Below are 25,157 nucleotides of genomic sequence, written 5' to 3'. Positions count from 1 at the left end.
GTGTCTCCTTCCTTATCAGTCAATATAGACAGATGTATGGCAAGAAATTGCTACAACTAATAAACTGCTGAAGCCTAAAACACTAGGAATGGTATATGTGTTACTTAAATTTGTTATGTTTTCTGATAGCTTTGTTTGGAGAGGATATGTGGCTATGTTCTACCAAACTTTACAGCATTGGGCCTCATGGAGGCAATAACCAAGTCCTTTGGCATTATGTTGTGTTTGGGAAGAAAACCCATCGAGCTGAACAAAATCGCTGTTGTGGCAGATACCAGTGTCACACAAATTGGCACTTGTGCTGGTGGCACGTAAACGCACCCTGGTGTTATGCAAATGACACCTGTGCTGGAGGCACGTAAAAGCACCCATTACACTCATGGGGTGGTTGGTGTTAAGAAGGTCATCCAACCATAGAAAACCATGCCAAATCAGACTGGAGTCTGGTGCAGCCTTCCAGCATGCCAACCCATACCAGCATGGACAACGGACGTTAAATGAAGATGATGATGATGATGATGATGATGATATACAAACTGTTAGTGTGTGTTTGTAGGTTATTTTCACATGAAAGCTTACATGATGACGACTGATTGAGTCAGAGAAGAGAGAGAGAAAATTGTTGGTAGACAGATAAATGCTTCTTACTTCTAAATAGCAATTTCAAAAGGTGTTCATTCACTTTATTATTTAGTACTACATTTTCATGGAGGTCACAGAACTTTAAAATAGTTAGAGGTGGATGGTGAGGTATATCTGTCAACACAAGCAATCATGTGAATATAATCAAAATAGTGTTTTTTGTTTGATCCACTAACAATTGTATTTTCTGTTTATTGTTATTATTGTTGTGTGGTCTTAAGGCTGCAAGGTGGCACAATCATTAGCACATGGGGCAAAATGCATACTGGCATTTTATCTGTCTTTACGTTCTGAGTTCAAATTCCGCTGCGGTTGACTTTACCTTGCTATTGATAAAATAAGTACCAGTTGCAAACTGGGGCTGTTGTAATTGACTTATCCCCTCCCTGACCTTGCTGGCCTTGTGCCAGTTTGGAAATCATTATTGTTGTCTTGGGTCAAGACACTAATGACTGAATAATACATCGGGAGAATTAAAACCAAATAAACATGATTATATACAAAATAGAAAATGTCCTGGTTAATCTTGTCATTGCCAGTGAGTACTTACAGTGATCGTAAAAATGTTTCTAATTTTTCTTTCAAATGTTGATTTTTTACGCTGTCCAATGGGGTCGCTTTCTTATAATTACGATGGTATAAGCTAGCTCCCTGGCTGGCAAGGTAACTCACAACTACTATTCCAGAGAGCCTCTTATCCATTGACAGTTGGAGCTCAGTGCAGCACTACAAATGATGAAATATAAAACGATGAGTAGAATATTAGACAAATATATATTATAGATACGCAAATCATGTCAAATGTAGGAAATATAATGGAACAAGTATCACAAGTAACAGAACACAACAAACCAACAAGACCTTATCTATACAACTGACTTGATGAAGCCAACTGGCCATAATAAAAAGAAATACTTATGGAAGAGTATTGTATATATAAATATAACACAACAACAAACAATGGCAAGCTACGTTTTGTTACACAAAGGCCACTCTAATTACCATGGGGGTCGTGTGATGGTCTATGGTCACTCAAGCTTTTCTGTACTTCCTTGTGGAGATTTAAATTGGTCACAACAAGAAGTATTTTCTGCAACATATATACTCCTACTTTGTTTACCATCTGCAAAACTGCCATCAAAACTCACAGATTTTCAGATCTGCATCTATGAAAGCAGTCACCCATATTTTTGTACTGGTGATTTGGATTATCCAAATATTGATTGGGAAACCTTTCACTGGTCACAAAGTGCAACTGATTTCCATAACAACAAACAATGAACAGAGAATAACAACAACATAGTAATTTCTTCAGACACAGCAACAAAACCAACACCAGGCAGACATATCCAAACATATCAATAATGATTCCAAAATTTATAAAGAAACATTTTTGGCTGATGAAGTGAAGTAAAGGAAGTAAGGTTTGGTGTCGTGCTTGAGGCAACACACCAACACATTATAGTCAAGAAATTGTTGAAACTGTTAGTCTGATAGACAATTCCTATAATAATGGGTAGTTGACTGCTAGAGTAGCTTCTTCTCACCAAACAAGACATTACAACAATATGCAGGTGACCATCAACTGTCTGAAATACAGTCACACATCTGTAGTGACCTTTATATATCTGGGAATCAAAGAGTTGCTTAAATTCTGCAACAATAGACAATAAACACCATCAGATCGACCAGTGGATGGATGATGCTGATATCTTTCAAACAGACAAACATATATACACCTAGAAGTAGTTGATAGCTACTGTTATCTAGGTAATCAAGTCAGCAGTGGACGTGGATGTGCCAAGAGCATCGCTGCTAGAATAAGATTAAGCAGGGCAAACTTCAGAGAGCTTCTACCTATGTTGGTAACAAAGGGCCTCTATGACTATCTGTTTATTTACATTGTCATACATACAAACTCGTGACATCACACTTTTGTGTGCACATCTTAATGTAAATTCATTCTCATCACGTCTCCCTTCTTTACAATCATTGCAAGGGATATTATTCCAGTCAATATACACACAAAGTCCAAGCCCTGGCAATATTTGGAACCCAAATTATCAACTTTGAATAAACTCAGTTATATACTCATTATCATACTGATAAAAGAAACCTTCTTCAAAGTCCATGAATATATTTTCTTTAAATTTAACTGTCCATAAATGAATTTATTTTCCTTTTCTTTTTCCTTTTGGAAAGAATAATGAAATATGTTTTCTACCAATTAACGCAGTTCAACTTGTTTAACTTGAAATTCAACATAGTTCGTGAATTTCTCTTGTAAAATTTCAAGAAAATATCTTCATGAACTTTGAAGAAAGTTGTGTCATCAGAATGATTATGAATAACTGAGTTTATTTGAGGTTGATAATTTGGGTTCCAAATACAGCCAGGACTTGGACTTTGTGTGTCTATCAACCCCAATAATATCTCCTGCAATGTTTGTAACTACACTGTCTACACTGAGGGTATTCTTTTGTTCTGCCTTGAGGTTCACACTTTCTTCTTGGACCCCTACTGACATTCATGGCATTGATTTCTTTAGATATGATTGACTGTTCATCATTAAGAACTTTTCAATTGTTGTGCACTGATTTCTTTAGCTCTACACATCTGTGCAGTTTTTTCCAAATCAAGATCATGTTCTCTCAATAACCGCATTCTGAGGCTATCACTAAGAATTCCACAGACAATTCTGTCAAGTAAAGTAGTACACTTCACATTCTGTGATTTGGTTGCGATTCCGCTAGTTGTAAGATGCAGTTCAAACCTTTGTGTCCACCGATTCCAGTCCTCAGCTACATTGCTTTCTCAGCATTAACTGATAACATTACTTGCTTTGTAATATCAAAGTACTGTGGTACCAGAGTCTCTGTCACTCTTTGTTTCAAATTCTTGAAGCATGTTTGCTGCCTTCCTTCCCAGTGCCATACGATGTCCTTTAGCAATAACTCCCGTAGAACTACTGTTTCACTGGAGAGATTTGGTTATGAACTTTCCCAGATACTGTATCTTACCAAGGAATCTCATCAGATCTGTTTCTATGACACAACACAGGGCATAGCCATTACCATGTGTTTGTTTACATTGTGACGTCACACTTTTGTGTGCTCATCTTAACGTAAAAGCCACTCTCATCACAAGGTCTAGCTGTAGAAACCAAGCCAAAATCAGACTGACTCTCTGGTTTACCAGTTCCAGTCAAACTGTCTAAGATATGCCAGCATGGAAAGCGGGCACTAAATGATGATATATATATATATATGTATGTGTGTGTATGTAGTAGAACATACAAACCAAGCCAAAATCACACAAGAAATCACACAAGAAATCATGGATACCTGTCGTGTATAAGAAATGTGACAGAGAGTTGTTTCAGTGAACATTCTTCATAGAATGTACTGGATGTATTTCCTATGTCACCCTAACCCTAACCAGTATTACAAAGGTATTCATCTATCATGTCACACAGAACTCTCTTCTACCCTCTATCTTTGTCATTGGTCACCTCTCCTTCATACTGTGATGGCAGTGTTTACAAGACCAATATCCAAGATGGGTTACCTTCTTTACAGTTGAGTGGCCATGCTTTTGAAGGTGAAAGGAGATGTAATATCGTTAGTTACATAATACAACTAGTGCTATCAGGAGAAACTGAATTATTTAATACTAAAAGAAGAGAAGTGGATGGGAGTGAAAAAAAATAGCAAACAATGTCTCCCTGTTTCTCTATTTCTATCCCTTTCTCTCACTCACACATACACACATCCTTCTCATCATCATTTTACATTCGTTTGCTATGCTGGCATGGGTTAGATGGTTTGGCAGGAGCTTGGCAACTGCAGAGCTGCTCAGGCACCAACTGCCAGCTTTGGTATGGTTTCTACGGTTGGATGCCCTTCCTAATGCCAACCACACACACACACACACACATTCACAAACAGTTTTAAAAACTTACCTCATCTAAAATCTGAATGTGTTCCACCTCAGAATGAAACATCTTCTCCCTTACACCAAGGTGCAAACAATTATTGCCATCATTGTTGACAACATGTATGTTTGCTCCATGTGTAATCAGTTTATGGATTATTCCGAGGTGGGCGCTGGAGACAGCTTCCAGTAATGGTGTCATTTTCTTATGGTTCTCAATATCCAGTTTCACTGAATCCTTTGTGGAAGTAAAAATAGAAATTGAAAATGTACATGAAAATTAGGGTGGATATCAATGTGTCATTGCTGTCTTCTACTGGGTACTCGATCAACCTGATCATGTACATTTGATGTTTGTTAGTATAGTCAACGTTCTGTATGGTCCCTCCATAACTTGCTATGGATATGTGTTAGGAACATGATAAATCTATAGGAAAGTGGTTATACACCATTAGGTGTACACCTGCTTTTCTATATTAAATTCAGAATAAACACAACGAAACGCAGAACTCTGAACTATCAACACAACAATATTTATTTATGGAGGAAAATAGGCAGCCTTAATCTTGGTTGCTGAGACGACTTCTGTGAGAGAGCATGGTTGCTGAGACGCCGGAATGTTGTTGTGAGCTGTCCCCAGAGTTGGAATGCTGGAGAGACAGCTTAACACGACCATGCTCATGGCCGGCCGACCAAGAAAGAGAAAGAATCAGGGTGCCAAACTTGGATATTGATGACTACGCATGCGCACAAGACAAGGCGTTACTACAAATCTATTAAGATGTCATAAACAGACTGTTTCAGCCTAATCTATATTTATCTCTCAATATAGTACGTTTCAGGGGAGTAGAACAAGAGTGAACATATAATTAGCAGATCAAAACTGGTAAAGAAGAATTATGATGTTGCTATATTAATAAGGGGTTCATAAAACAGGTGAGTTGGTTATCGTCCACGTCCTTAACATTCCTGTACATACACACACACATATACATGAATGTTAAAGAATTGAGATACACACAAACACACATACATATATATATAAATATACATATATACAGGAGTGTCCCCACTGCACGGAACCTTGGGCTATTGTCTTGTACTACAGTCTCGGGCTGACCAAAGCCTTTGAGTGGATTTGGTAGACAGAAACTGAAAGAAGCCCATCGTATATGTATATGTGTGTGTGTTTGTGTTTATCCCCGCAACATCGCTTGACAATCAACGCTGGTGTGTTTACATCCCTGTAACTTAGCGGTTCGGCAAACAGGATCGACAGAAATATTAGGCTTACAAAGAATAAGTCCTGGAGTCAATTACATGTTGTGGCGAGAGTCACAACAACCCATGCGAGAACAGACTTGACTGAACGACTATGAATAGTAACGGTCTGACTGAGAGACCAGAGAGGGTAGGTGTTAATTGCAGGAAGTGGTAGGGTGTTGTTTTCGTAGTTTGTTGGTTCGTGCATGGATTGTTGTTGTTACCCTGCTCCGTAATATGCTTTATTGTTGCTACAAGGTTATAGTGTAAACAGTATCGTCATAATAATCGGTGATACAATACATTATATATATATAGATATATATATATATATATATATATAAGAAAAGAAGGGTATAAATACTGCTTGCTACAAATCAAAGCAACAGCTTCTAAACACCACCAATCTTACGATAAATATCTATCATAAGATTGGTGGGTTTTTTTAAGCTGTTGCTTTGATTTTTAGCAAGCGGTATTTTTACCCTTCTCTTCTTCAATTATTGTATATTATACCTGTATTGGTAGAAGTCTTGCTAGCCACCTCATCATTACTGTTTATAGCAGTAATAATTACTTCACATATTTACATTTGAATATATATATATATATATATATATATATATATATATATTTATATATATGGAAAAAAAAAGGTAGAAAATGCTAAAATAATTTTATAAAAAACATTTCAGTACCGGTTTCAGTCATTGAGACTTTTTCAACTGTAAGTATAGAAAACAATTAAATTTTGGAAAAATTAAAAGAAAAGTTTTTTTAAAAGAATATTTGCACAGTATTCAAATACAAGGGGCATTTTCCTTGTTTCTGCCTGTCTCTGTCTCTCTTGTTTACTCTTGTGGGTTCGAGGTCGTTGTGAATTCTTGACAGGTAAAAAGAAGAGGACGGAGGGGGAGGAGAAGAATGCGGGAGAGCCATAGTAGTAGTAGGATGTTAAATGGTCAAGTGCCCTGGAAGTGACTTGTTCTGGATGGTAGTAGTGATTGAATTGTTGAGACATCTCTTTTGAATGTATTGTTTATAAAAAATTGCATAGGTGTTATTCTAAACAGCAATAGTGGTAAAGTTAGGAAGGAGGTAGCGGAGAGGAAGAAGACAAAGAAGGAGAAAGAGAAGAGAGCATAAGAAAGGAACGTAGGTGATATAATAGTAGTAGGATGTTAAATGGTCAAGTGACCTAAAAGTGGCTCATTAGGGATTATAGCAGTGATTGGGACTGTTTCTTAATGAATTCTTGGGAATCTCTTGAGTATCATTTTTAATATTTAGGTGTGTGTTTGTGTTATTCTAAGGCCGTGGTGGATATGTCGTTTGTTGTAGATGTGTTCAAAAGGGGTCTGTATTTGGTAATAAAGAGAGTCTCTTTACTAATTCGTTGGCTACAGGTTGTATCGTCCCTGAATTGGTAGAGGGGAAAAATTCTGAAGCTTGGATTTTTGTTATTGGTGCAAATGTACATGTGGCACATAGAAAGCACCCATTACACTCTCGGAGTGGTTGGCATTAGGAAGGGCATCAAGAGTAGAAACCTTGCCGGATCAGATTAGAGTCTGGTACAGCCTTCTGGCTTGCCAGTCCTCAGTCAAACTGTCCAACCCATGCCAGCATGGAAAGCGGACATTAAACAATGATGATGATGTGTATATATATTTATATACATGTATATAAACTGTATTATGTAATTCTCATAGACTTTCTAATATATATATATATAGTTAAAAAAATCACAAAAAACAATAACAAAAAAACAACAAAGTGAGGACGTGATACGGATAGTGTTATTGGACGCTCGGGAAAGGAAAGAGAGATATACATATATACTGGCTGTTCACTGGTTCAATTACAAGAAAAATTTCTCTGTTTTGCTAGCTACTTCTGTCTATATCCGAAATATACATATGTGTGTGTGTGTGTATATATATATATATATATATATATATATATATATATATATATATATATATATATATAATTATATGTATTTCTTCTATCTTAATGAATAAAAATTCTTCGGATAGAATAAATGGGTTAATAGAAACCAATGTAGCAAAGAACACAAAATAACTGTGGTTTAGTTCCTGTTTTTAAGGTAGAAACTCCTTGAAATTTTGGGTATTTGAGTATATTTAAAAATTTAAGGAATGGAGAAAATGCATGTTATAATTGCATACTTTATTCCTACATATGTTTCAAAGGATTACAACCTGTGTGATCCATAGGGATCTTTGATATTAAAATTGTAACCTTCTCTTCAGGGAATGCATGGGAATCATCTTAAACCTAAGACATTATGACTGATTATGAAAACAATAGATGGATAAGGTTATGACTTGATTCATTTTTAAAAAACCGTTAGAGAATTGGATGCTGCCGGATAGTGGGTTGGACAACACATACATATAAATGTGTGAGAACGTACATGCATACATAAATACATATACACAAATACACACATACATACATATAGATACACACACATATATATGTATACATATATATACGTGTATATATATATATATATATATATATATACACACACACACACACACATATATACACTCATACGTCCACATTTATACATATGCACATACGTACCCACGCATATACAAATATACACACGTGTGCATGTCCACATATACACATATATATCCATTTATATATACACATGTATAAATAAAAATAGACACATACACATAGCTATACATCTACGCCTATTACCTAATAAAATAAACAGATACGCATATACATATACATACATGTATACATACGTAAACACATGCATGCACATACATACAAATACATATATATCTATATATAAAAGAAAAAGAACTCAAGTGTTTTCATATATACATACATACGCATACCCATATACATATATCCACATATCCATATATATATATATATATATATATGTGTACACACACACACACACACATATATATATACACACATACACATATATACACATACATATACATACATAAACACACATACACGCATACATACATATATACACACACATACGTACAGAAATATGTACTTACATACAGAACCTAATAACACATACATATGGGTTTATACAAATACATACACAATTATATATGCTTACATATACGTAGATATGTACACATATACACACATATATACACTTACAAACATACGTACACACACCCCTGATATATATATATATCAGCATCATCATTTAGTGTCTGCTATCTTGCTGGCCTGGGTTAGATGACGCTGGCAATGACCACAACTGTGATTGAAGTTTGCTGCTTATATCGCACTGCCAATGACCATGGTTCTCGGGTGCCATTTAGATGGCACACTCGATGACCATGACTACAATGCATGGCACCAGCAACGACCATAATTCGCAGGTGTCATTTACATGGTACCATCAAAGATCATGCCTATAATTCATGGGTACCATTTACATGGTACCATCAAAGATCATGCCTATAATTCATGGGTACCATTTACATGGTACCATCAAAGATCGCACCTATAACACGTGTCATTTACATAACACCGGCGCAGCCACAACTGCGATTTCACTTAGCTTGATGAGTCTTCTTACACACAGCATATCGCCAGAGGTCTCAGTCACATGTCACCACCTCCATGAAGCCCAAAGTTTGAAGATACTGCTTCACCACCTCGTCCCATGTTTCCCTGAGTCTACATCTTCCACAGTTAGAGTGTGGCACTTCTTTACACATCTGTTCCCATCCATATGTATCACAGGACCATACCAGCACAGTTGCCTCTCTTGCACACTACATATCATACCTCTCGCGCCCAACTTTTCTCTCAAGACGCTTAGACCTTTGTCGTACATGCACACTGACATTGCACATCCAGCAAAGCATACTAGCTTTATTCCTTTCAAGCCTATGCATGTCCTCAGCAGTCACAGCCCATGTTTTGCTGCCATGGTGCATAGCTGTCCACACACCGGCATCATACAGTGTGCCTTTCAGTGAGGAGAGGCCCTTTGTTACCAACAGAGGTAGGTGCTCTCTCAACTTTACCCAGTCTGTTCTTATTCTCACAGCTACACTCTTGCAGCATCCACCTCCACTACTACTAACTTGTAACCTAGATAACAGCAGTTATCAACTGCCTCTAGCTTACCCCACTGGCATTTGATGGAGTCTATTTTCTGTACATTGTACTTCTGCACCTTCCACACACAAAAACTATTTTCCAAGTTAACATTGGCAAACATATTCCTTTCTGCTTCACTCATGGCTAAGTATACCTGCTTCCTAGCTGCCTGATATAACTCTTTGCTGCCACCACCCTTCCCGTCCTTCCAAGCCCATTTGTTTGTTCTAATGGCCTTGTAAACTACCCTTTTCCACCACCACCACCACCACAACCACTTTACCTTAGGCATTGCTGGGATATTGCACCAGCCACAAATCTGGCCCAAGGCTCTCACCAAGTTGTCCTGTTGGAACTTCCACTTACTCTCTATGTTACAAGTCTTTAAATCCTCCTTCTCATTATATACTTCATTTAGGACATCACTAAATCTCTGATTAATTGAAGGATCCTTCAGCTTCCATACTCTTCTTTTCCAAACTGGTTTACTTCTTGGAATGCTTCAAGCCAGTAGCTTGAACTCCCCAATGAGTAACCTATGTTGCGGGATACATTCTTCTCCACTGAAGGCCTTTGCATTTATGAGCAGCCTGGTGAGAATGTAGTCAGTCTGGCTAGCATGTTCCCCAGATTTATAGGTTATCAAGTGATTGGCTAGCTTTCTGAATCAAGTGTTGCGAGCATTAGGTCATTTCCACCTCAGAACTCCAGTAGTCTTGCACCCTCCTCATTTCAGGAATCAATTCTGTGTCCCACCATGTACCCCATGGAAGATACCTGGGTGCTGCCCAACATATCCATTGAAATCACCAGTCACGAAGATAAGGTCACAGTCATTTATCTTTGAAGTGGCCAGCAGAAGAGTGTCATAGAAGTAGCCCTTCAGTTCATTTGGCATTCCTTGTGTGTGTGGGGGGGGGGGGAAGGGCGCATAGGACGAGATGGTTGTTGCTGTGCTTACAATGACAGTGCTGTGTCTACATTGGCTGCGGCTTTCAGCACCTGAAAAGGTTGTTATTAGCATTTGCCAGCCAGCATGTCATTAACAGTTGTCCTTGCATTTAATCTTGCATTATTCATGTAACACTCTCTAACACCACTGGACATGGGTGTTGTGCAGGCATTAGTATAGAAGGGTTAGTATGGATACCTGTAAATAGGAGTTAATCAGGTATTGTCACCACCAACAGTGGAAGGTGCTGCATCCTGGCATTCATGCAAAGCAATGTTAATAGAAATACAGGTAAATAAGTTAGGTAGACAAATACAGTAAGGGTAGTTAATCTGTGGAGTTAGGTAGGGAGAGAGGACAAGGGAAGTTGATTCATTATGTATTGATGGTAATGGATTAACGAAGCAATAGGGACTGAGTACAGCATGCCCTCATTTAGCTTTGTTTCTGAGGACAAGGACCTTTAACTTGTCTCTGCTGCATAATCTCAGTCTGCAATATGTCTGGCAAGAATAACTGTGTGTGTGTGTGTGTGTGTGTGTATATATATATATATATATACACACACCCACATTTATACATATGTACAGAGGGAAGAAAGCAGCCAAGAAGCCAAATAAATTATTGGACACAAGATAAAATGCCGACACCAACAATATACACATATAACACACACACACACACACACACACACACAGCATGACAGACAGACCTTAAAAGGTGATGATGATCATTATTAACATTTGACGGATATTTGTTCTCATTTTATTTGTTGTTAACACAATATTTCAGCTGATTTACCCTCCAGCCTTCATCAAGTGTCTTGGGGAAATTTCGAACCTGGGTTCTTATTCCTAACATATTTTTCGAAGTTATCATCATCATCATTATTATTATTATTCAGGTCACTGCCTGGAATCGAACTCGGAATCTTGGGGTTAGTAGCCCGCACTCTTAACCACTACATCATATACCTGTGGGCATACAGCGTAGTGGTTGATGTTGATATATATAATCTGATATATACGGGTTCAATTCATAATAACCTTGTTTTGTCTGACCATTAAAGATAGTACTGTCAGCAGTGGTGGTCAGTTGGACTGTCACCACCACTACTACTATCAACATCATTATCACCACCATAATTATTCTTCACAGACCCAAGACCTGCCATTTAAAGGTTGCTGCAATGCAGTTGATTAAATCTATCCACAGAATTTCACTGGTATTTTGATGATATTAATATTGAATATTAGAGAGAGAGGATATAATATGTATTTAACTAACCTGGGACAGCATCAAAGTCACCACATCATAGTGTTGCCTGAAAGTTATACAAAGAGGAAAGACAAAAAAATTATTAGATTCATCATCATCATCATCATCATCGTTTAACGTCCGCTTTCCATGCTAGCATGGGTTGGACGATTTGACTGAGGACTGGTGAAACCGGATGGCAACACCAGGCTCCAGTCTGATTTGGCAGAGTTTCTACAGCTGGATGCCCTTCCTAACGCCAACCACTCAGAGAGTGTAGTGGGTGCTTTTACGTGTCACCCGCACGAAAACGGCCACGCTCGAAATGGTGTCTTTTATGTGCCACCCGCACAAGCCAGTCCAGGGGCACTGGCAACGATCTCGCTCGAAAATCCTACAGGAGCCAGTCAGGCGGTACTGGCAACGGCCACGCTCAAAATGGTGCATCTCATGTGCCACCCGCACAAGAACCAGTCCAGGGGCACTGGCAACGATCTTACTTGGCTTGCCGGGTCTTCTCACGCACAGCCCATTTCCAAAGGTCTCGGTCCGTAGTCATCGCCTCGGTGAGGCCCAATGTACGAAGGTCTTGCCTCACCACCTCAGCCCAGGTCTTCCTGGGCCTACCTCTTCCACGGGTTCCCTCAACTGTTAGGGTGTGGCACTTTTTCACGCAGCTATCCTCCTCCATTCTCACCACATGTCCATACCAGCGCAATCGTCTCTCTTGCACGCCACAACTGATGCTTCTAATGTTCAGCTTTTCTCTCAAGATACTTACACTCTGACGGGTATTCACATTGACATTACACATCCAACGGAGCATACTGGCTTCATTCCTTGCGAGCTTACGTATGTCCTCAGCAGTTACAGCCCATGTTTCACTGCCATGTAGCATGGTTGTTCGTACGCATGCGTCATACAGTCTGCCTTTTACTCTGAGTGAGAGTCCCTTTGTCGCCAGCAGGGGTAAGAGCTCTCTAAACTTTGCCCAGGCTATTCTTATTCTAGCAGCTACACTTTCAGCGCACCCACCCCCACTACTAACTTGGTCGCCCAGATAGCGGAAGCTATCGACTACCTCTAGTTTTTCACCCTGGAATGAGATAGAAGTTGTTTCCTGTTTGTTTGCAGTCTTTATTGCACCTGAACATCTGCCACAAACAAAAACTAACTTGCTAGTTAACCTGCCTTTGATGTTGCTGCACCTCTTATGTGTCCATAGCTTGCACCGGGTATATCTTATAGAGTTACTACCTACTCCTTTTCTACATACTGAGCAGGGCCATCTACCTGAAGGGGTTTGTGTTTTATCTACCTTCAAACTTATTAGGATTTTGGTTTTAGCTAGGTTGACTCTAAGGCCCTTCAATTCTAGACCTTGCTTCCACACCTGAAACTTCTCCTCTAGTTCTGATAGTGACTCCGCAATTAGGGCAAGGTCATCAGCATAGAGGAGCTCCCAGGGGCAACCTGTCTTGAACTCCTCTGTGATTGCCTGGAGGACTATGGTAAATAATAGGGGGCTGAGGACGGAACCTTGGTGGACCCCTACCTCTACCCGGAATTCATTGCTGTACTCATTTCCAACCCTCACCTTACTGGCCGCATCTCTGTACATGGCTCGCACAGCTCTCACTAGCCATTCTTCTATCCCAAGTTTCCTCATTGACCACCAGATAAGGGATCGGGGGACCCTGTCAAAGGCTTTCTCCATGTCAACGAAAGCCAGGTACAGAGGTTTATCCTTGGCTAGGTATTTCTCTTGCAACTGTCTCACTAGAAATAAGGCATCAGTAGTGCTTTTACCTGGCACGAACCCAAACTGCATCTCATCTAAATTGATTCGCTCCCTAATTAGTTGGGCTATGACCCTCTCTGTAACTTTCATAACCTGATCTAACAGCTTGATGCCTCTGTAATTATTTGTATCTAAAGCGTCCCCTTTACCTTTGTAGCAGTTGACTATGATGCTGCTACACCAGTCATAGGGTATGACTCCTTCGTGTATCACCTGGTTCGTAATACGGGTGACTAGGCTATAGCCAACACTGCCAGATATTTTGAGCATCTCTGCAGTGATTCCTGATGGGCCGGGGGCTTTCCCGGTCTTCATACTCTTAATTGCTTTATCTAGATTAATGAAAACAAATGTAATTAGGTCATCATAACTTAATTTCATGCACACAAATACACATTGTACATGTGTGTATGTGAGTGTGTGTATATATATATATATATATATATATATATAGAGAGAGAGAGAGAGAGAGACTGTTTAGATATAGATTCAAAGTTGAATATGGTACTTATGCGTAGGCACCCGAATATCACATCCCAAAAGGATAGGTGATTAAAATCAAAAAATAAGCAACACGGATTTCAAAGGTGATTGCAGTACGCACGTTTCATGCTACTTCAATTTATTTAAGTAATGCGAGCATTACCTTAAATGCAATATGAAGAGCAATCTTCAGCTGCACGAAAATGCAGAAAAATTACTGTAGAAAAGACATATTATAAATGTGGCAACATTTCAAATCCAAGTGGGAGAGAGAATACATAAAATCCAAATGTGAGGAAGAATACACAAGTCCATCTTGACATAGCCGAGTCTATCAGGCTAGTAATTGATTCTAGACAAAAGTTTTAACTGTCTCAGATTTTATTGTTTCTTATCTAGTGGTGATAGCAAAGGGACAATTACTTCTAAAGAGAGGGAAGGTGTAAGCAGTATGCATGGACAAGGCTATAAAATGTATTAGAATCTAAAGGTTTCACTGGTCATAGTAGTATCAGGTCATTTTACTACTATCAAAGTGTTGAGGAATTAATGTTGAGGAATTACAGCCCAAGGTATATGGGTCAAATAGGTTTTTTACTTTTAGTCTGAATAGAGTAACAGTATAGTGGTACAGACAACAACAATACTCTAACCAATGTTTTCACAATAAGAGGTATGTTAATAAAATAAATAAAATTAGATGTAATTATTTTCCACAAAAATCATGAAATAATGTCAATATTGAAGTCAGGGGCTCTGGATAGGGTGTAAAATTTAAGGATATTAAGTATATAGTGATCATGAAAACTATTTTGAATTATCTTAAAAGAATTATTAGCTGAAGATAAGATAATGATACTATTTAGGAGACACATAGGTAAGCTTTATTTATATAATGTGAATAAAAAATAAAAATTATTATCGGATTTATATTAGTTTATAATAATGTGTTTACTAAGGTTAAAGGGACTGAAAAAAAGAAAAGATGTTAGGAAATAACAAGGATAATCAATACAGGAATCCGATGATTGATTTAAGTAGATTAGATGTTAAGGTGAGAGATCAGGAATATATGTTATAAAGGTTCAATTACCAATATAAATATGTGCTAATTGATAGTCCTAGATGACCATAATAGAAGTAAAGTACTATATTTTGATAACTTTAGTTACTTAAATAAAAGCCCTATTTTTTAAAGAATTTAAAAGTGCGAGTAGAGCAATGCACACATGATACCCTAAGGTCTAATCTATTATTGATTAGATTAGGATTGTTCCTAAGTTTAAAAATTTCATTTATTTCCATAGAACACAATTCACATCCATATCTATTATTTCTATAAGGTTGAGCTTTTCTTATAATTTCCCATTTAAGGCTAAAATTAATACCATTATCTTTTAACTCCCAAATTTTACTTGCCAATGTCGTACTATTTGCCTTATGTCTAAGTCTAAACGAAGACTTATGGTTATATATTCTCTGTTTCAGGTTAATACTACATCCTATATAAATATAATTCTCTGTTATAGTACTAATGATGCATCTGTACACTACGTTACGGGTGCAACAAAATCCAAATAAAGGACAATGGGACTTTTTTCTACAGTTGCACATAATGGGGTTATCAACCCCACCTATATTATTTCTAATATCTCTATTATTATTATTACTACAATTATTTACACTAATATCATTTATCAATTCCTCAATTTTACTATTAGGTATATATTGATTATTACCATCATTATTTAATTCATTTTAATAGTAAACTATTTGCTAACACTAGTAATAAACCTATGTTAGTAGACAGTAATGTTGAATCAAATGATAAAAATAGTAAACATCCCACAACTAAAAGAACTACTAATCATAATAATAATATTGTGCTGGGAAATAATAGTAATCATAGCACACCCCATACCCACCCACACAATAAATTTAAGAGAAAAAATAAAAACTATCTGGTTAAATATACCCTTCAACTGTGCAATATCCACAAATATTTTACAAAAAAATTCCCCTTCTTCCCACATATATAGTAAAATCTTCTCTTGTCATAAAGTCAGAATTTCTTACTCTACCCTTCCTAATGTAGGTACAATCATAGCTAGGTTAAACAAAAAGAACATCAAGTCAGCTAGAATAAATGAAGTTACAAATAGTGGTCATATGAATACACATAATAATCCAGCTAATACCAATAATGATGCTACTAATAATTATACAAATAGAAGTGAAAATAACAATGGCAAAAGAAATTATGAAGATAGTAGCAATATACACAGTCCTACCAACCATAATTTCAACCAACAATTAGAATGCATCAGTAATGACGTTACGGTTTTAACTGAAGTTGATGATAGGCCCAACTCCAATAGAAATAATAGTGATCAAGGACATAGTTCATATAATATCAATAGTGTAGTGAAACTACCTCCCGTCACTAGATACAAAACTATGTGTCTCCTAAATAGTATCATTATCTTATCTTCAGCTAATAATTCTTTTAAGATAATTCAAAATAGTTTTCATGATCACTATATACTTAATATCCTTAAACTTTACACCCTATCCAGAGCCCCTGAATTCAATATTGACATTATTTCATGAATTTTGTGGAAAATAATTACATCTCATTTTATTTATTTTATTAACATACCTCTTACTGTGAAAACATTAGTTAGAGTATTGTTGTTGTCTGTACCACTATACTGTTACTCTATTCAGACTAAAAGTAAAAAACCTATTTGACCCATATACCTTGGGCTGTAATTCCTCAACATTAATTCCTCAACACTTTGATAGTAGTAAAATGACCTGATACTACTATGACCAGTGAAACCTTTAGATTCTAATACATTTTATAGCCTTGTCCATGCATACTGCTTACACCTTCCCTCTCTTTAGAAGTAATTGTCCCTTTGCTATCACCACTAGATAAGAAACAATAAAATCTGAGACAGTTAAAACTTTTGTCTAGAATCAATTACTAGCCTGATAGACTCGGCTATGTCAAGATGGATTTATGTATTCTTCCTCACATTTGGATTTTTATGTATTCTCTCTCCCACTTGGATTTGAAATGTTGCCACATTTATAATATGTCTTTTCTACGGTACTTTTTCTGCATTTTCGTGCAGCTGAAGATTGCTCTTCATATTGCATTTAAGGTAATGCTCGCATTACTTAAATAAATTGAAGTAGCATGAAACGTGCGTACTGCAATCACCTTTGAAATCCGTGTTGCTTATCTTTTGATATATATATATATATATATATATACATACATATGAGTTACGGAATGGAGTAGATAAAATCTGGGCTACATATGTTTCATAGCAAGTGGAACATCGGAACTGGTAAATATCCAAACGAGGTGTATATCACAGGCTACTCTTCAGACCAAGGGTGTCTTGATTAAATGAAGTTAACGCTGTCAATACAAGGCTCATGTTAATACAGAGAAGATGCAATAAGGAAAGAATCAACAACCTTGCACCCTAATAAACCCCTTATGTTCCTGAAAGTTGTTTCTTACACTTTCTATGGATTGGTTGAAGCTCACCTTCCTACACCTCAATCCCTGGATCCTACATTTATACATATATAAGGTGGGGACCCAAAAGAACCCAGAATTTTGCAATATATTTTCTTTGCTTACTTTTACATATTAACACTATTATCACCGTCAAAGTATTCTCCATTTGAAGCAATGCATCGACCCAGACATGTTTTCCACTATTTGTAGCAGTGCTGCTTTTTGAAGCCTCCATCATATTTTTCCTTGCCTCTGCCACACCTGCAAATTCTGTAGCACCAGCTTTTGTCACTATTGATGACCTTTGATAAAAGATAGGGATTGACTTCCAGCTTGTTCTTTCAGTTCACCAAATGCATTCAACCATGACTGCTTTTGATCTTCTGTGAGCAAGTGAGGCATAAATTTTGCTGCAACACTTTTCATTTGCAATTCCTTGCTCAAGATTCCTTGACAGGAGTTCCAGGACTCACCAATCATATCAACAAGTTCGTCAATTGTTCGGTGACAGTCTTCCAAAATCAGTTCATGAATTTTCATTTATTTGGGAGCTCCATGGCTGCCCTGAATGAGGTTCGTCCTCAATCGACAAGTGACCATTCGAAAAGCATGGAAACCACTCGTGAACTTGTGTTTTGCTCATGGCAGTGTCCTTCCAAGTTGTTTGAAGCATGACAACTGTTTCGGCTGCTGTTTTCTCCAGCAGAAAACAGAATTTCATGGAAGCATGCTGTTCCTTCATTTCAGCCATTGCAAAAATCGATGAACAGGGGAGAAGCCCTGCAAAACAAAGATGCACCACATGATAATAGGACCACACCCAAAGATGCCGGTTGGCAGACTGATGCCTGAGTATCACATCAAGTGGCTTCTAGCAGCAGAAGCCTAAACTTCAATGGCTTTGCCCCACAGAGAACGTTTCCGGTTACTTTTGGGTACCCCCTCGTATATTCGATATGCTCTCTACATTATAGACCGATATATATATATACACACCTGAGTAAACACAGCAATCTATATATGGTACGATGAACAACTGTAATATAGCCATGACATTTAGGATGGAGAGAAGCGTTAATGTGGATTATAAAGACCCCAGTACATGACTGGTATTGTATTTAATCAGCATAGCAAAGATGGAAGGACAAGGTGACCTTGGCAGGATTTGAACTCAGAATATAAAGGGTGGTAAATAAATACCACAAGGTATTTTGCCCAACAGTAATCAGACACAACAACAGGAGAAAAGAGGGGGGACAATTTATTAAATGAACCCCTGGATATTACTGGTGCAGATTTTGACCCCAGATTGTTAATAGATACTCTGGGAGGATTTGAACTTGGAACATAGACAGATCAAACTAAACACTGTAAGGGAATGATTCTGCATTTAGCCCAGGGTCAGTGGAAAGAGGAAAATTGAAAGAGAGGGGGGTGAGGTGTTTTACATGGAAAGAAAGAAAGAAAAGAGAGGATTTGAACTTGAAACGTTGAGGTAACGAAGGATGAGATGAAATAAAGAATCTAGTCAGGTAACAACAACAATAATAATTATGATGATTAATTAATGAAGTTAGATTAGTGTCATTACAGTGTAAGAGAGAGAGAGTTGAAGCATGACGACCCATGGTGGGATTATGACATGAAGGACTCAAAACAAGAAAACAAACATTAAAGAAACAGATTTCGATAATCCAAATCCATTGGGGACTTACTCTTGAACTGCCAGGTGTAAAGGTGTGTTACCGTTTTCGTCCATTTTATTGGCATCGATGCCATTCTGTTGTAGGAGAAGTTCAATAGTATCTGTTTGTCCATTAAAAGAGGCATGATGTAGAGGTGTCAAACCTCTGTTGTCCACAGCCCTGACATCAGAGCCATTTTGTTGTAGAAGTTCAATAGTGTCTGTGTGTCCACTAAAAGAGGCATGATGTAGAGATGTCAAACCTTTGTTGTCCACAGCCCTGACATCAGTGTCATTTTGTTGTAGAAGTTTTATAGTGTCTGTGTGTCTATGAAGAGAGGCAACATGTAGAGGTGTCCAACCTTGGTCATTTTGCTGAGTGACCTAAAAAAGATAAACAATAAAGATATTAAAGATGGCGTCTAGTGGATGGGAGGGGGCAACGCAAAAATGAAAAATGTCCGAAAAAGAGAAAGAATCAGATTAATAAACAGGTGGAATGAAGGTGGAGTGGAGTAAATAAATGAGGTTTATATCGTATCTATACCTGCAGACACATTATATATGTGCACATATATATATATATATATATATACACACTTTCACACAAATATATATACATAAATACCTATATATATGTAGTGAAACTAACACCTCGATCGCCATTACATACAAAACTACCTATCGCCATTAGATACAAAACTGCTATCGCCATTCTTCTCATTTAAATATAAACAAACGCGAACGTCGCGGAAAACATTAACCTTGTCATCACGTGACTGATCATTATTCGAATCGGCAACTTCTTCGAACCGTTCCCGCCAGAACGCAAACTGACCAATCACGGCCCCTAATAAGGTCATGTGATAGAGTATTAAACTGAAGCATTCGGGAGCTGATAGTTTGTTATAAATAGCTTTAACTCATACCCAACAAATTTGTCTCGGTCCAGTTTCTCTTAGAGACTGTTCCGTGTACCACACGACAGCAGCAGCAACAATCAGCCAGCGAGCCAGCGACACATCAACAGCTTCGTCCAGCCAACGATGACCACCGCCGTCGCCGCATCAGCAACACGTTTCTACGACTACTAACCAGCACCATCGTCATGACCAACACGATTACTACCAAGCAGCCTCAATCACCACCATCGTCTACACGACTTTATATATACACCAAACCAAACCTCCGCGGCACATCTCTCTCTTCGATTCTGTTAGGTTCACCACGATAATAAACAGACAAGAGATTTCAGCCTGCAATAAACGTCTGTCCTCAAGGCCCTGGCATCGAAGCCAAAACACAACTAGTGATAAGCTCTGCCAAACGACGAACATCTGTATAACAAGAATCACGGCCCGGCATCGATGCCACGACATCACAACTAGTGATCAGCTCTGCCACATTCAGCCTCCTCACTTTCACATACAGAACTTTTCCTATAGTGTACCCAAGAACTGGTATAATTGCTCACGTGTCATTTACTGACTCTTTCTATCTGCTGTAATAACTCACACACATGTATCACTCACATACACACTTTTCTTTGTATGACGGCCTGTCTTTGATTATGTTCTTATATGTCGCATTCACACTCTCACACAGACATACATCTTTAACGCTACAATAAATATCTCTGTTATTCATCTAATACGGTTGTGGTCTTTCATTACTGGTCATCTATGTTATCATCGCATAACATATCATGTATATCATCCTCTGATATATATTATTTTGTATTCGACCATGCGACGCGTATAAATAAAAGGAGTCCTCTGTTTTTCCATTCGTCACCAATTCTCCTTTTTGAGTTCGCACGGTCGTCCTTTACATATACATAAATACCTATATATACATACGTGTTTTATATTTTCACTGATCACTTGTTTATATATTTTTGTGTATATATGCGTTTATGTGTGTGTATATTTGTGTATGTATGTATAGGTCTCATTATCATCATCATCGTTTAACATCCGCTTTGCATGCTGGTATGGGTTGGACGGTTTGACTGAGGACTGGTGAGCTAGAGGCTGCACCAGGCTCCAATCTGATTTGGCAGAGTTTCTACAGCTGGATGCCCTTCCTAATGCCAACCACTCTGAGAGTGTAGTGGGTGCTTTTACAAGCCACCAGCATGAGGGCCAGTCAGGCGGTTCTGGCAATGACCACGCTGACGCTCAAAAGGTGTTTTTACGTGCTACCTTCATGGGAGCCAGTCCTGCATCACTGGCAACGACCACGCTCGAATGTTGTTTTTCACATGCCACTGGCACATGTGCCGGTAAGGTGACGCTGGCAGCAATCATGCTTGAATGGTGCTTTTCACATGTAACCGGCACGGGAGCCAATTCGTGGCCTTGGCAATGATCTCAGATATGCTTTTAACTTTCCACTGGCACGAGTGCCAATCAGGTGCTACTGTCATCGGCCATGTCAGCAATTTTGGTTTGTTTTCACTTGCCGAATCACAATGTCCGTATTTTTCCGCATATGTAGAAAAAAAAAAGAATTCATTGGAAATTTTTATACGGAATCATAATCTCCGTATTTTCCCACATATTTTGGGAAAGAAATTTCTGAAAATGGTAAAGAATGAAGGAAATGGACGTGGGGGTAATTTAAAAATGCCGATCTTTGCCAGATTCGTATTCCCTGAAAAGGGGGGACTTGTGTTGCAAAAAAAATAAAAAATATTAAAGAAAGGATGTTTTTTAAGGGGGTGGGGTGTACAAAAGGAAGTCTTGCAGCAACTCTTATTTAAAAAATATGAATCGTCAGTCATGAGGAAATAAAATTTGGGGCACTAAACTGTATGTATATATCATATACATATAACACACACACATATATATACATACCCTAATATACATATCTATATACACAAATATATATGTATTCGCTAACCTGTAAAATGGTATTTCCTTTGCTACTTAACAGGACTTCGACTACATCCTTATATTTCTTCTCAACAGCCAGATGTAGAGGTGTGTTGCCCCGTGAGTCCTTCTTATTAACATTTGTTCCCCTGGAGACTAAGGAGGCCACGGCATCAATTTGATTGCTGAAAGGGAAAAAACAAACATCACAGACATTCACTTAGTAATTACATTAAATACACACTCGTGTTCAATTAAACGCATAAAAACCTATATATACATTACAGCCGCGTGAAAAGCACCATTCAAGCATGATTGCTGCCAGCGTCACCTTACCGGCACATGTGCCAGTGGCACGTGAAAAACAACATTCGAGCGTGGTCGTTGCCAGTGATGCAGGACTGGCTCCCATGAAGGTAGCACGTAAAAACACCTTTTGAGCGTCAGCGTGGTCATTGCCAGAACCGCCTGACTGGCCCTCATGCTGGTGGCTTGTAAAAGCACCCACTACACTCTCAGAGTGGTTGGCATATATATATATGCGTGTGTGCATGCATGTATAGACATACCTACACAAGTGTGCTCCCCCGACGAATTTGTTTCCCTGTAACTTCTTTCAAAAATATGCTTCAAATGGCAAAGATTCCAATTATATCAGAATTTATTGTGAGAAAAAATTTTCGGTGGGTGGAGAGAGAAATTTGCTGTATTTCCAAAAAGAAAAAAAAAATATTTTCTATTGAAATATTCAATAAAACCGTTTCAGATGGTGAAGATTTCACTTATATCGGAATTTAATATGAAGAAAATTTTAAAAATTGCTGGATTTGCAGATATACACTGATACACATCACAAAATGAAAGTTGAACTTTGGAAAATAACCATGATGTGTGTCAGTATATATGTGTGTGTGAATCCATCAAAGTTTTTAAGTTTTTTCCATGTTAAATTCCGATATAATCCTAATCTACTTCATTTGAAAGGGATTTGTAGAAATTTTCACAGAAACAAAATAGACATTTTTCTGAAAGTTTCTGTAAGGATTTGGGTGAATTTTGAGAAAGTCAACTTCTAAACGTTTGAAAATTTCTTTTCACAACAAATTCCAATATAATTGGAATCTTCATCATCTGAAGCATTTTTGTCAAAGAAATTTCATTAAAAAATATCCATCTATCTAAAAGTTAAAAGGAAACAAATTCGTTGGGGGGGCCCAATTGTGTAGGTATGCCTGCCGGTGGTTTAACTGGTTGAAGTTAAACCACCGGCATGTATATGTATATATATATATATATATATATATATATATATATATATATATATATATATATAGAGAGAGAGAGAGAGAGAGAGAAAAAGAGAGAGAGAGAGGCAACAGAATATTTGAAAAACACTGAAATGCGTATAATCGTAATATACAGTAAACAAATGTGTGCGTGTGTAGACACATTAATAGGTGAAGGTATAATGTATAAATATTTTTATCCCAGCGAGTGTACAATACAAAATGTTTACATTGTTACTATCTACATATTTGGTATACGTTGAAAAAATATAGTTTCAATTGACACCAGCTTCAGTTTTAGCTTATACATACCTCACACAATGTATAGCTTCTAATGTCTACCAAATACAACATATAGCAGAATATACATACATAGATACATATTAGAGAGATCCTCACAGATTATACAACTAAATAATCTAGGAAAATCCTTTTGTGAAAGATGGAATGTCTGAAAATTATAGACAAACTAATCCAAGGCAGATTTCTCATCATCATTGGCGGCAAAACTACGTCTGCAAATGTAATGTTGTCATAGCAACTAACACAGACTAGGCAAGAGAAAGCTTGTTGTTAAGGGCAACGACACGTATTTTTACCGCCAAAACAAACTGTGACCAACAAGGAAGTATGGCGGTCATAAAACACACATAAATGAATACATAAACACACATATAGGATCTTTACCTTAAAATAATTTGGAACTGAACACTTTCAAATTTCGGACACTAGTAGAATGTGTCACATAAAACATCATTTACTCTTGACGTTTTTTGAGAAAATTGCGTATTTTCGTGTTAAGGTTGTCTTATTTGTGTAATTTCAACCCATCAATGACGTCTATTGAGGTGAAAACGATTACTGCTGTGGTTTGTCAACAAGACGTTCTGGCGGTGTATATTTAGTTTGTCACTGTTATTTCTGACATATTACCCTTTGGTCGGCAGATTTTAAAAATAATTGTCACTGTTATTTATGACATATTTCATCTCAGTTACGTTTTTCTGAATAAACGAGTGTATCTGAAGCATATTTACTTCATGGCACCACCACAATCGTTCGTACATTTCTACTGCTTTTAGTTTGTTTTTTTCCTGTTTTTCAGCTACTATTTTCGGAAAGACATTTTTTCTCCCTCTCCCTCCAATTTCTTCATTTTTCACATTTTCCGTAACTCTAGCCCTAAAATCTCAACCCTAACCGTAACCCTAAAATCCGAACCCTAAAACCCTGACCCTAACCATTACTCCAAAACCTGAACCCTAAAGCTAAAACTAGTACAAACGCGCGAACGATGTCATAAATAAT

General features: G+C 37.6%; 2 protein-coding genes across 4 annotated transcripts in view; both read right to left on the bottom strand.

Annotated features, from left to right (window-relative positions):
* LOC149130325 (uncharacterized) overlaps window positions 1–25,157 on the bottom strand; it is a 179,790-nt gene that overhangs the window by 16,478 nt on the left and 138,155 nt on the right. The window contains exons 5-7 of one of the 3 annotated variants that reach the window (XM_089345191.1): window positions 12,209–12,245; window positions 4,604–4,813; window positions 1,193–1,368 (exon numbers count right to left, since the gene is read on the bottom strand). In XM_089345191.1, coding sequence (XP_089201317.1) covers window positions 1,193–1,368; window positions 4,604–4,813; window positions 12,209–12,245 — 423 coding nt within the window. The remainder of the gene's footprint in view (window positions 1–1,192; window positions 1,369–4,603; window positions 4,814–12,208; window positions 12,246–25,157) is intronic. The other 2 variants (XM_089345189.1, XM_089345190.1) reach the window with 2 other exon arrangements.
* LOC106882791 (uncharacterized) overlaps window positions 1–25,157 on the bottom strand; it is a 179,574-nt gene that overhangs the window by 141,261 nt on the left and 13,156 nt on the right. The window lies entirely within an intron of this gene.

This window comes from Octopus bimaculoides, chromosome 29 (assembly GCF_046866305.1).
Source record: "Octopus bimaculoides isolate indiv1 chromosome 29, ASM4686630v1, whole genome shotgun sequence".
NCBI classification, from domain to species: Eukaryota; Metazoa; Mollusca; class Cephalopoda; order Octopoda; family Octopodidae; genus Octopus; species Octopus bimaculoides.
Note: the sequence above shows the minus strand (reverse complement) of the source record. Positions and strands in the feature narration are given on the sequence as shown.